This window comes from Trachypithecus francoisi, unplaced genomic scaffold, assembly GCF_009764315.1.
Source record: "Trachypithecus francoisi isolate TF-2019V2 unplaced genomic scaffold, Tfra_2.0 Lachesis_group4, whole genome shotgun sequence".
Classification (NCBI taxonomy): Eukaryota; Metazoa; Chordata; class Mammalia; order Primates; family Cercopithecidae; genus Trachypithecus; species Trachypithecus francoisi.
The window spans coordinates 11,494,941-11,509,516 of NW_022681469.1; the positions used below are offsets into that span (position 1 = coordinate 11,494,941).

The 14,576-nt window shown below is 39.0% G+C and overlaps 1 protein-coding gene across 1 annotated transcript in view; it reads right to left on the reverse strand.

The window, feature by feature from the left end:
• CNTNAP2 (contactin associated protein 2) overlaps positions 1 to 14,576 on the reverse strand; it is a 2,313,133-nt gene that overhangs the window by 864,789 nt on the left and 1,433,768 nt on the right. The window contains exon 12 of the mRNA XM_033192342.1: positions 9,439 to 9,558. Coding sequence (XP_033048233.1) covers positions 9,439 to 9,558 — 120 coding nt within the window. The remainder of the gene's footprint in view (positions 1 to 9,438; positions 9,559 to 14,576) is intronic.

Consider the following 14,576-nt stretch of genomic DNA (forward strand, 5'->3'; position numbering starts at 1 on the left):
TATTCAAACAAGATTTTGTTAAATTCAGTTTAAGACTTTACATTGAAAAATTAACTAGATGTTGGGGATAGAGTTTAAGTTATTCTGAAAGCTGGGCTCAAACCTTAAGGGATGATAAACCTAGGTATACAGGAAATATACAAATTATGTAAAGTTCTTAGAAAATTATATTAGAGAAAATACTTATAGTTGAATTAAGAACTAAAAATGTTACTAATTACCTATAATGGTTTATATATTGATTTCATTTAAAAGGTGTCCTCTGATTAAAAACCCCAAGGCATTAGTTAGATAATTAAGAAGTAAATTGTTTATAACAAAAATGCTGTCCAAACCACAGCTAATGAATCAGAGCTGTGTAAGAAGGTTTTAATGATAATGAAGAGATCTGAATAAAAAATGCTCATTTTGGCAATCATATTGTAAATCATACTACAGAATCTAAAATGAGGAGTGCTGTTCCTACATATGTGTGAACTTGTGTGAACATACACATACACATGGTAACTACAAACTAGCTCTGAACACACAAGCCTGGCTAAAAAGTCAAGCTTCATTATTTACTACGTGTGTGGCCCAGTACTTAATTTCTCTGAGCTCTAGTTTTATCATCAAAAAATGGGAGAACAATAGTATTACCCACCTTGCGAGGTTGTCATGAGTTATTGGACGAGTTAATGCATGTGATATTTTAAAAATGTGGCTGGCATTTAGTTTGCCCTCAATTATATATGCAGGTACCTGTATAACATATAAAATCTTTATCACACAGTGTTTAATGTGTTAGTAACTGTCATTTCTGGTTGACAAGCAATTTTTATTGTTGCTTATCTTTATTGTCAAACTTTTTACCAAATAGTATGTTACAACTATAAGAATATTAACAGTAGAGCCTAAGATCTTATAATCTAAATGTGGCACTGCTCTTATTCAAAAGGTAGAAATAAAGGTTGTTGGAATTATGAATAATTTACAGAGGCACATAGGTAAGCATGCCGAACAGAATTCTGAAATGGTCTTCAAGATTCCAGCCAACTGGTGGGTCCACTGGGCATAATAACCTCTCCTAGACTGGGGGTGGGGTCAGGAAATATGATGGGGTGTCACTAATGGGATTGGGCTTCTTCACATGGAAAAGATGAAGAGATTTTGCAGGTGTAATTGAGGGCTGTAATCTGGTGAGTTTGAATTAATCAAATTGGTAATTATCCTGAGTGAGGACCAAGTCAGGTAAGTGCTGGAAAGTGAGTCAGAGAACTCCTCCTGGACAGGTAGAGCCCCACCACAGGGACCTGGGAGCAGCCTCTGGGAGCTGACAGCAATCTGGGGCCAAGAGCCGGTAAGAATACGAGACGTCAGTCTTTAAACCACAAGGAAATGAATCTGTCAACACTTGAATAAACTTCCAAGAAGATCCCAAGTCTCTGGTAAAATCCAAGCCCTGGCTGACACCTTGGTCTCAGAATGGTGAGACTCTGAGCAGTAGACCCAGGTAATCTGTGCCTTGACCCACAGAAACTGTGGATACTAAATTTGTATTACTGAAAACTGCTAAGGAAAAGAGTACAGTCATGTGTCATTTAACAACAGGCATAGGTTCTGAGAAATGTGTCATTAGGTGATCTGGTCATTGTGTGAACATGATAGTGTGTACTTACACAAAGCTCAGTGGTATAACCCACCACACACCTAGGATGTATGGTCAAGCCTACTGCTCTTAGGCTACAAATCTGTACAACATGTTACTGTACTGAATACTGTGGACAATTGTAACAGAACGGTGTCTGTGTATGTAAACCTATCTACACATAGAAAAGGTACAGTAAACATACACCATTATAATCTTTTTTTCTTCCCTCTTTATTATCCTCAGTTTACCAGATTTCCTTCTACCATAAATAGTTCTTTTTTTTTTTTTTTTTTTTTTTTTTTTTCTTGAGACGGATTCTCTCTCTGTGCCCAGGCTGGAGTGCAGTGGCGCGATCTCGGCTCACTGCAAGCTCCTCCTCCTGGGTTCACGCCATTCTCCTGCCTCAGCCTCCCGTGTAGCTGGGACTACAGGCGCCCGCTGCCACACCCGGCTAATTTTTTGTGTATTTAGTAGAAACGGGGTTTCACTGTGTTAGCCAGGATGGTCTCTATCTCCGGACCTCGTGATCCGCTCGCCTCGGCCTCCCAAAGTGCTGGGATTACAGGCATGAGGCACTGCACCTGGCCTGTAATCTTACAGGACCACCATTCTAGATGTAGTCTATTGTTGACTGAAATGTTATGCAGTGCATGACTGTACTATAGGATAGAAACTGTTTTGCTTTGTGGACACGGGGAGGTGGAAGTGGGTGGGTTTATGATACTTTCCACTGGAGCCCAAGTCCACCACCTCAGTGACCCATTTTCTGCTGCCCACACTGTACTTGTAAAACTTGTGAGAAGCATAATACTAAATACAATACTAATACCGAGGGCAAAGGCTTAGAAACTTCCGTTACAAGCTCTCTATAAATATTAGATTAAAAAGACATGAACAGCTTTTACTATTATAGAGGATAATAGAATTTGATCAGTTAAATCCTGGGGCTTTATAAAGCACAAATTATGTAAACAAGCTTAATGGCTTTTTGATAAAACTACGAAACCAGGGCTAGGAAGAATGGAAGAGGAGTACTTTATTTGGACTTTAAACTTCACGCACTAGAGCACAGATGCTTACTTAAATTAAGAAAAAAATGAATGCAAAGAGATTTACAGAGAAAATGAATTAGAGGATAGAGGATGAAGAAAAATATTGTCTTAGGTTTAAGGATAGATAGTAAAGTTCCAAGGATAATGACTGGATCTAGCATTATTTACTGTTGTTACTATTAATCATCTAGAAGAAAGAACTAAATGAAGCTTTAAATGCAAAGGTTCAGGGATTCTAGGGAGAGGATGCTGGTAACACCTAAAGAAAATGGAAATTAAAAGCTGAAATGTTAGAAAAAATATACAGTTAAAAGAGGTTGATACTGAAAATACAAGATAGTTTATATTCACAAAGTTTTAACACCAAATTTTCAGAGGGAGCATAAAAATTGAGAAGGAAGGCAAGGCTAACAATGATCACATTTTTTCATGTGCCCTAAGATCTAAAAAAAGAAACCAGGCTTTGGCTTTCACAGGATGATATTTTTCTACAAAGGACTCAGTGAAAAATCTTCTCTCCTCAATGTCATCAACTGTGCAGCACTCGAAATGCTCTATAATTTAGGACACCCCCTAATTTCCAAATTTCTGAGAGATGTAGCTCTGAGCTGCAGTCAGAAGAATTACATAGTAGAACTACTGCCTTATGATAAAAAATAAAGAGAGTCAATTTATGTCAAACTTAGCCAAGAAATAGTAAATTCAAGCTTGTTTGAGATAAGAGGTTTCTGTCTAAATTATTTGACTGCAAGCAGTGATTTTTTTCATGTCTCATGGTAACAAGATAAATATTTTCCTTTTTTTTTTTTTTTTGAAGGAAAGGCAGTGTAGATGTCAACTTATTCCAGTTCCTGCACTTTATTTACAAGAAAACCGAGACAAGGTTTTTTTTATTTTATATTTATTTATTTATTTTTTGAGATAGAGTCTTGCTCTGTTGCCCAGGCCTCAGTGCAGTGCTGCAATCTTGGCTCACTGCAACCTCTGCCCCCCAGGTTCAAGTGACTCTCCTGTCTCAGCCCCCTGTGTAGCTGGGACTACAGGTGTGTGCCACCACAGTCAGCTAATTTTCGTATTTTTAGAAGAGATGGTGTTTCGCCGTGTTGGTCAGGCTGGTCTTGAACTCTTGACCTCAGGTGATCCACCCATCTTGGCCTCCCAAAGTGCTGAGATTACAGGCATGAGTCACCGTGCCCAGCCACAATTTTTTTTTTTTTTAATGTGTTCAAGGTCCTACAGTGACTTTGTGTAGCATCTGCCTATAGGACAACTTTACCCCGTTGAATTGCAGGGACCCAAAGCGACATAGAATCTTACCCTTTTCCTAGTTTTCCTCTGCTTCTCTGTGTTCCATGTCATGGGGTTATCATTTTCAACTTTCTCTATCTCATAAGGAACAGTCTGGCCAACTCATCTTCTTAAATACTTATCAAATCAATCCCTTCTTACTTTAAGTCTCCATTTTCAACTCCTGGCATTACTACAGGGGCTTTCGGACCTGTTTCCCTGTCTTATCTCTGGGTCTTTTTTGGAGAATATTTTTCACAGCTGCCAAAGTGATGTTTTTAATATACAATGCCTGATTAAATTACTCTTTTGCTTGAAACCATCCATCGCTTGCTCTCACCTCAGGACAAAGTTTCAACTGCTCTGCATCCTACACAAAGCATTTTATAAGTTGACCTATTTTTCCTTCTCGTGATTTCCCAGCCTCATAACACCCACTTGTTCTTCAAGACTCAGCTCATGAGTCAGCCGTTTTGTGGAAGATTTTGCTGGTGTCCTATGCAGTGCTGGAAAGGCTCTGTCACTTAGAACATCCCTTAATTGCCTAGGATGTAGCTCAAGCCATGGTTCTCCTATACTGTCTATGCAGCATCCGTAGAAGGTTCATCATTCCTGGCCATACCACGTTCCCTGCATTCTAGTGGCTGTTATTTGCCATACTTCTGTGGCACCACCACATCCATTATATATGTGTGCATGGATGCCAAGTTGCTTTGCATTCTCCAAGTCTTTTTGTCATTCTATAGGATCTAAGCAGTCATTTTAACTTCCACACAGATGATCTATTTGCCCCACAAATGCTCTCAGTGAGAACTTTTTCTCTACTTACCCTCAATAATGTATATTTTTCCTAACACTTATTAAATATTTTAACACTAGAACCCTAATGTCTCTCTGTTGAAGTATTGAGTAACATGGTTTGGCTCTGTGTCCCTGTCCAAATCTCATTTTGAATTGTAATCCCCACAATCCCCATGTGTTGAGGGAAGGACCTGGTGAGAGGTGACTGGATTATGGGGACAGTTTTCTCCAAGCACTTCTCATGTTAGTGAGTGAGTTCTCATGAGATCCAATGGTTTTTAAGTGTTTGATAATTCTGTCTTCACATGCTGTCTCCTGCTGCCGTGTGAAGAAGGGTGTCTGCTTCCCCTTCTGCCATGATTGTAAATTTCCTGACGTTTCCCCAGTCATGAGCAACTGTGAGTCAATTAAACCGCTTTCCTTTATAAATTACTCAATCTCAGAGAAGTTCTTCACAGCAGTGTGAGAACAGACTCAGGGAAGTTCTTTATAGCATCATGAGAATGGACTAATTCCTCATCTTCGCCCCTGCCTTGCCCTTCCTTTCCCCTCCTCCTCCCACTCCTCCTCCTCCTCCTCCTCCTCCTCCTCCTCCTCCTCCTCCTCCTCCTCCTTCTTCCTGACAGGGTTTCTGGCACTCAGGCTGGAATCCAGTGGTGTGAGGATGGCTCACTGCAGCCTTGACCTCCTAGGCTCAAGTGATCCTCCCACCTCAGCCTCCTAAGTAGCTGGGACCACAGGTTTGCACCACCATACCCAGCTAGTTTTTGTTTTTGCTTTTTTTTTTTTTTTTGGTAGAAATAGGGTCTTGCCATGTTGCCAAGGCTGGTCTTGAACTCCTGGGCTCAAGTGATCCACCTGCCTTGGCCTCCCAAAGTGCTGGGATTACATGCGTGAGCCACTGTGTCCTGCCTATTGAGTTTCTAAGAGCTCATTCCTGACATGCTGTTTCTCTGTTACATCAATCCCCAAATGATATTATCAATTCTCATATATTAACATGCTAATAATTGGCACATTTATATCCCTAACCCAATCAGGCTTTGGGGGCTTATCCAACTGCAAAATTTGCATCTCAGTTTAGATGGCACATGGCACTTCACATTTAATTAGGTCAAAAGTAAGTTCTTGAGCTTCCGTTAAAACTGTTTTACCCTTAATTGTCCACTTCTCCTAAATAGCACTATAATTCATCCAGTTACTCAGTCCATATGTTGAGAAGTTAGTATTGATAACTGTCTCTCTTTAAACATTCTCATCCAAACTTTTACCAATCCTGTCAATTCTACCTTCAAAACAGATCTCAAAATGTATCAATTTCTCATCACTTTAAACCATCACTACCCTAGTTCAAGGCAGCATCATCTCTTCATTGAACTTTCACAATAACAGCATCAGAACTGGTCCCAATGTTTTCATGCTGTCTCTTATAGTAGCCCAAGTGGTAGATGTATGAATGCAATCAGGATCTTATTATCTTGCTTAAAATCTTTCCATAGATGACCACCCACTGCAATTTAAAAATAAATTTTAAAAAAAGTGCAAATTTTTTCCTGCCCTACATTTCTCACGGCTGGTCTGCTCTGGCCTGCCCCCACCCACCTTTCCCCTGCTTTATTTTGAGTCCCTCTCTAAGGCTCACTATGTTCTAATGACTGGGATTTCAGTTCTTTGGAATGAGCCAATCTCTCTTGTGCCCTGGGGGATTGATTTATAGGGCTAATTTCTCTTCTTCACCTTTTTGAGTGTTTGCCTCCTTTTATACTTCAGGTTTAGGGGAGCATTTATCATTTTTCACGACATAGAGTTGTATACCAAGACTTTATAGACTACCTCATGCTGTCACTCCCTCCTCTTCTTTAACATGTATCTCTTGGGAATGGAATAGCCCAAGCCAAGCTTTGTGGTATCGTGCTCTCCTAATGATGTTAAATCCACATTCTTTCCAGGAAAAGGAAGGTTGGTCAGTGGCAAAGAACTGAAAGGTGCCTGTTGGCCTGTAAGGGAAGATTCTTCAAGGGTCCTTGAACACACTGATGGTCATAACTATCTTGAACGAATAGAAGAAAAATATTCTATTTGCAAAAAGTTGTACCTGCTCCTTACAGCTCAGATGGCATCTGAAGTGCTGAGTTAAATTGCAGCCATGCTGTTTAAGGGAGATATTGAGAAGATAAGACATATGTTTCTGAGCAAAGGATTCAATGCACAGGAGAAGCTCTCCTGAGAGTAGACTTGTCCTGTGTGTTGTGTGTGTCCTTGATATGAGAATTGTGTATATTACAGTTTTGTTTTCTTTTTCTAATTTTCCTTTGAGATGAATTTAAGAAAATAAAATAAATTCTTAATTGTCCAGTCCAACCCAGGATACCCTGATGTTCCTTGAGGTTAAGAACAGACTTTAATTGTATTATATATTTTCATATACTAGGAGAAACCAGAATCAAGATTCTTATAAATTAAGTCAAGTCATCATAGGTTACTATTTTAGTGCTAATAAGATAAAAATGAAGGTATACAAAAAAGAATTCGAGTGCACTGACAAGTCCAGCTGTCAGTGAACTCTTAGATTAATCTCTCTGGCAAGTGTGTTCCTTCTCTGACGCCTGATTAAAGTTGTTTTTCAAAATAGAAAAGAAATTAAATTGAGAGCTAGCATCTTCCAAATTTCTAGAGGAAATTTAGAAATACAGGGAAATTTAGAAATCTAGGCAAAATCAGAATTTAGGGAAAATTAGAAATTTAGGGAAATTTAGAAATTTAGATGGGAGTACAGTGGTATGCTCACGACTCACTGCAGCCTCGAACCTCTGGGGCTCAAGGGATCCTTCCACCTGAACCTCCCAAGGAGCTGGGACTTTTTCTAAATAGAGATGTGGTCTCACTATGCTGCCCAGACTGGTCAGCTCCCATTTTATTGTCTTCTCCACGTGTCTTCCATACTACACTGTTGTCCTCACCATTTTCCCTTCCATTCTATACCATGCCTGGCTTCCCGATACTGCTGAGAGTTCCCTGCTTGTATCTGCTTGCCTAGAGTGCCATTCCTGATTTTCCGTTCTAGTTGCACAATCTGATTTCCACTTCAGACATAATGAATCAGAGTCTGCAGGGATAGTGCCAAGAAGTTTGTATAGAAAACAAAACCAAAAACAAGATAAAACTCTATAAATGGTTCTGAACTATAGCCAGAAGTAAGATCCATGGGCTGCAAATAATTCAATTTGAATCTTGCCTGAATAATATGGGCATGATTTATTTATTTATTTATTATTTATTTATTTATTGAGATGGAGTCTTGCTCTGTTACCAGGCTGGAGTGCAGTGGCATGATCTTGGCTCACTACCACCTCTGCCTCCAGAGATCAAGCGATTCTCCTGCCTCAGTCTCCCGAGTAGCTGGGACTACATGTGTGTGCCACCAAGCCCAGCTAATTTTTGGATTTTTAGTAGAGATAGGTTTCATCACGTTGGCCAGAATGGTCTCGATCTCTTGACCTCATGATCTGCCCACCTCAGCCTCCCAAGGTGCTGGGATTACAGGCGTGAGCCACCACACCCAGCCTAATAGGTGCAAGTTATTTAACTCCCAAAGCCTTTACATTTCTTCATCCAATAACTTTTATTGAAGGTTTACCATGTGTTAAACAATAAGCTTATAACCATATGCAGATTATCTTATTGTATTCATACAATAATGCTATGAGGTGGGTATTCTCATTAGTTCATTTACAGATAAAGATTCTGAGGCTTATTGAATTTAGCAAAGTTACTAAAGTGCCCAGTATTACACATGTGGTGACTAATGAAGCCAGGATGCAAACTCAAGTGTCTGTCTGTCTAAAGGATTTGTCACGGTACTTGACAGATGGTAAACAGTCACACTCAGTAATTACCATCAGTAGCATCTTATTTTCATTACCCTTATCATCTTATACCCAGGAGTTCACATCAAATGCTGGTCTTTTGCTAGAGCCAGTAAACAATGCATACCTCACACCTTCCTCGGGATTTTTGAAGTGTAAGATGTTGCCAAGTGTCTGATGGAAAATCCGTTCTTATCTTAGAGATCTGCACATTTTACACGTTGTTGTGGCAGTTGACAAGAACCCATAATCTCATTTCACATGGTAGTGGAGAAAAACTAGGTCCTCTTCCCAAGAAGAAAGGCCCAAATATGTTTCGTAAAACCTTCAGGTAATTTTGGCTATTATCAGAATGGGATTTCAGTACTTAGAAAGATTTCCTCTATAATTATGGAGAATTGAGGAAGGTCTGGCATGATCTAAAAGCTTCCTCTAGAATGCGCAGTGAGGATATTGGAGCAGTGATACTAAATTTCCCTAGTCTAGGTTACTAATTCTTTCTTTGGGCTTAACTTTGCAATTTCTCTTTCTGGTTTTTCCCCCTACATGCTGATTTAAAAAAAAAAAAAAAAAAGATTCTTAATTGTTCACGTCAAAGGTAAACTTTTTGAAAGGCACAGTGTCAAAATGTTTTATTGCATTAATAATACATTTCATCATCTTATCTAAGAAATCCAGCAATATTTTGCTGATGAGATGCTGTCATAAAAACACAGCACCCAAGAAACAAACCACTGGTGGAACTGCTTATTCGCAACATATAGAAAAGCATCGTCATAAAACATAGATATGACACAGTTACCTGTCATGTTGCAGTAAACTTTCAGAGGCCCCAGAGGTCCACTGCCATCAGGATCTATCCAGTAGTAATTTGACGTCTGGCCTAGGTGTTTGTATGCTTCACAGGAAGGCTCGTAGATAGCTAGAACAAACAAAATATCCTACATGAGCACAGCACAGAACAAATGGCTCCCCAGATAAATGCCACAGTGGCACAGGCAATGCTAGCAAACCACTAGTTTGGAGTAGTTCTTCCTGGAATGAACATTCTTTGCCTCTAAATTTAAATTCATAATTTGTTTCTTTCTCTATAAGCATTCCCGACCTAACAAAGACATCAGCCTCCTGGTATGACTGTATGCTGGGGAAAATACTAAAATAATCAATCATGAAACAAATGTAATGTTTATTTTACTGGGGCTCATGATCATTGAAAACAATATTTAATTTATACTTATTTATAGATATTATCCCCTTACTACAAAAAATTTATATTGGCTGCTTTGTTGGTTATCAACTCAGAGGCCAGAAAAAATTATCCTTCACTCTCTCTGCCTCTCTTGTGCACACACACACATACGCTCACACGCACACTTTTTTGCATAGTTAGTACACGTTGTCCATAAATAGTATGTAATTTTGAATCTTACTTTATCTCAAAAAAAAGGTGAGAGATTTCATTGATTCATTTTATTTGTTCCAGGTGCTTTAATTACATCAAATCTAGTTTGTGTAGAAAGCTGACATTCATGTAATTAAATTATGTTTTTATTCATTACTTCCCTTTTTATTCCAGTGCTCATGACAAATTTTCTTTTTCTCACTGAGACTGCACCTGTTTTCAGAAGTACAAAACGGACGTTTACACATCGCCTTTGTCGTTAGAACATCTAAAATGCTACCGAGAAAACTTTTTGTAAACAGCTCCACCCAGAAGTTAATGAAGAATGGAAAGTTCTTTTCACAAAACTAAGATACATTTTTGGTAAAAATATGTCTACCTGGTACAAAAGCAGGGAAGTCTTGGGTAAGTTTCACTTGAATTACACTCTTAGGGGTTGCTGTGTGTTAAATTACAAAATAGTACAAAATAAATTACAAGACATTGTAAAGCTTATATTGCACTAATTACAAAAAATGGCATGGTCCTAGAATTAGAGAGCTTGCACTGAGGAGGGTCTCAAGGTCATTGCATCTCTCTGGATTTCTAGCCTGGCTGTGCACAAACCTTGGTAGTTACTCTAACAGGAATAATTAGGCTCTGGAAAACTTGTTTCTCCAGCCAAATTCACTAGAGCCTGGTTGAGATCAGAAAGTCAGTTTCATGGGTGGTCTGATTCTGGGACTTCCCTGTTTTAACCTTCCTCTACACCAAGTTCTCTGTGTCTCCTTTGGCTTTCCACGGCTTCCTCTCTCCAAGGATATTAGACTTTCAACTCTATGTCATTTCAACAACAGAGTACTAGATTCAAGCTTTCTAAAATTCTTTGATCTATTAATTTCTCCTTCCATGCCTCCCTCCCTCATTTCCTCTTGTGCACATAGTTATTGAGGAGCTATGGTGCATTGAGCAGTGTGTTAGGCATTGCAGATACAGCTGTAAACAACACGGATAGAAGGGAACAGTGTTTGTTCACTAATTATTTTGGTATTGCTCATTTGTAAACTGCTATTAGAAGAGGATGGGGCTAGAAAGCTAAGCAAAGCCCAGACATCTTTTGTCCCAGTGTAATTATTAATATGCCCACTTTCAATGTCCCAAGGGCCTCATTCAGATGATAAACTACATGGCTGCTCTAATTCAGAATGTCATAGCAAGTAAAACAGTACAATAAAAAGCAGAGGAAAAGTATTTTTAAACTGTTAGCAGGAAGATGGCATAAGTCAGTATAGGTTTTGTATCAACTTAAACAGAATGAAAACTCTGTGTAGCAAAGCAACAGGTTTTAGGGAAGTAATTCAAAAGGTAGAAAGAATATTTAGGCTGTTTCAACTATAGGTTTCCAGTTGAAAGATTACCAGTACTTAAACTAAAGCAATATGACAAAGAAGAGAGTAAATAGAACTGATGAACTGATTCAAATGTTTCAAAGGTTTTTTTTTGTTTGTTTGTTTGTTTGAGACAGTTTCGTTCTTGTCACCCAGGCTGGAATTCAATGGCGCGATCTCGGCTAACCACAACCTCTGCCTTTCAGATTCAAGTGATTCTCCTGCCTCAGCCTCCCAAGTAGGGATAACAGGCATCTGCCACCATGCCCAGCTAATTTTGTATTTTTAGTAGAGACGGGGTTTCTCCATGTTGGTCAGGCTGGTCTCGAACTCCTGACCTCAGGTGATCCGCACCTCAACCTCCCAAAGTGCTGGGATTATAGGCTTGGGCCACTGTGTCCAGCCTCAATTTTTTTTTTTTTTTTTAAGATCTGCAAGACATAGAAACCAACTGGATGTAGGTCGTTAGGAATAAAGAGGCGTTAAGAGTAACCTAAACTCACAATCTTTGCAAAAAACTGTTTTATTAATTTTTTATACCTCTCTCCAGATTATCAAAATTGTTATGTACAGCTCAAGAGAAACCAGGATGTCAGATTCAAATTCTAGTTTTCCTCTTAGTCCCTTTGGCCAATGTGCCATTGAAACCATCCCCCTTCTTTTCCATTATAATATTTAGTAATTAATCATTGTCTTTTCCTTCTGCCAAAACTCCTTATCATTTTCCTTCATTTGGTATCTTGTTTCCGACAGTCACCTTATTAATTGGCTGTTCTACCCAAATATCTCTTTACTTCTCACTAAAGTGTGCTTTTAACCAATGTTGGTCTAGTTGTGGCACATCACTTTTATGTTAAATAATGTGTAATAGTTCTTCAATATCTATAAATTCTATCACAGATCTTCATCTATGTGTACAAGAACTTTCGTTGTCCTGACAGGTCTTTCTCGGCTTCAGCTGCCTGCCAGCTTGAACGCTATGCTCTGGTCAGGCAAATTCGCCACAGGAGCTTGCTTACCTCACACTCACCCTTTCTGGGGTGGCCTTTGTCTACAATATACTCCAGCTGCTTTCTCAGTCTACAAAAGTTCTCAGTCAGAGTTAACAATTAGGCTGGGCAAGGTGGCTCACGCCTGTAATCCCAACACTTTGGGAGACTTAGGTGAGACGATTGCTTGAAGCCAAGAGTTTGAGACCAGCTTGGGCAACATTGTGAGACCCCATCTCTAGATACATTTTTAAAAAATATTAGGCTGGGCACGGTGGTTCACGCCTGTAATGCCAGCACTTTTGGGAGGGCAACGCAGGCTGAAGGTCAAGAGATTGAGAGCATCCTGGCCAACATGGTGAAACCTGGTCTCTTCTAAAAATACAAAAATTAGTTGGGCATGGTGGCAGGTCCTGTAGTCCCAGCTACTTAAGAGGCTGAGGCAGGAGAATCTCTTGAATCCGGGAGGCAGAGGATGCAGTGAAATAAGATTGTGCCATTGCACTCCAGCCTAGGTGACAGAGTAAGACTCCATCTCTAAAAAAGAGAGAGAGAGACAGAGGAAGGAAGGAAGGAAGGAAGGAAGGAAGGAAGGAAGGAAGGAAGGAGCTGTTTTTCTTCAAAGTGTAACAATTATTGTGCTTCCCTTTAGCCTGCAATAGGCCTAAGTTGCTTTGCCTCATCAATACATACGGAAAAGCAAACACTTCAGTCCAAAGTTTTGCATGTATGAAACACCGGGAGAGCTTGTTAAAACAAATTCCTGGATTTCACCCCAAAGACCTGGACTCAGTAGAGAATTTGCAGTTATAACAAGCTCCCAAATGATGCTGGCACTACTGTCCTCTGACTGCATTTGGAGAAAAATAGATTTCATCCTGAAAAAAGGTAAATTCAAGGTAGACTAATTTTTATTTATATTTAAATATCCAGCGAAAGTAGGTTACTGAAAGACAATACAGTAAAATTGTATATATTATAAGGTTAGAATGCCAACTCACTTCACTGGAAATATGATAAAATGGAATGGGATGCAAAACTGTGTCAAAAGAAATACATAAATACACAGAAAAAATGTTTATAAATACATCAAAATAGTAAGAGTTGTTATTTTTCACCAGTAATATTGTGGGCGATTTAAAACTTTTTATAGATTTTAAAATTTCCCACATCACTTTACAATGTGCATATGTTATGTTATTTTGTCTTTAAAATGCACTTAAAAATATGTATCTAGAATTTTGACACTGGAGTAAAATGACAAGAATAGGTGTGATAGAGCAAAATCACATTAGTTTTATCATCTGAATAAAGAATTAATAAATTTTAGTTCATATCTCCTTTCTGTCATTTACTGCCTGGGTACTCTCCCTAATGTGGTTTTTTTCAGCTGTAAAATTGAGGTATTAAGTTGGTGCAAAAGTAATTGCGACTTTGCCATTAAAAGTAATGGCAAAAACTGAAATGCTTTCATACCAACCTAATAGTAATACCTTCTTCACCAAGTTATTGTGAAGATTAAATAAAATCAGATACTTCAAAAACTAGAAGTTATTGAGTGTATTTAATTTTTTATGCAGATAATGAGCTAATGACAGTATTTACCCTGCACGCCTCAGCCAGTTAGCTCTGCTCCCAGTGGAATCCTAGCTGGGTTGCACAATTTTTGCACAGTAAGCCCTAGGAGATGACAGAACACAAGAGCTAAGGCAGCCACTGAAGAAAGAGAAGGGTCTGAGCCATCGTCGATAATTGAGTTTTGCCAGTAGCCTGCTGACGAACAGAAAGGTAATTGGGTTGATGGCAAAATAAATAGACTCATCAAGTCTATTGATTTATTGGTAAAGTAATTTTTCTCTGTTGCAACTCCAAGTCCCAAGTAAAAGTTCTAATGCTATATATTCATAAGTAAATCTCAGCTATTCAGAAATACTACTACTGAACATAAATATCAGATTGAATTTCATAGCATGCAGAAATTTAGACAGTGACAGTGACAAGTCCTAAATATCTTTTTTTTTTTCTTTTTTTGCAATGGAGTCTGGCTCTGTTGCCCAGGCTGGAGTGCAGTGGTACAATCTTGGCTCACTGCAACCTCTGCCTCCTGGGTTCCAGCGATTCTCCTGCCTCAGCTTCCCAATTAGCTGGGATTACAGGCACCTGCCAACATGTCTGGTTAATT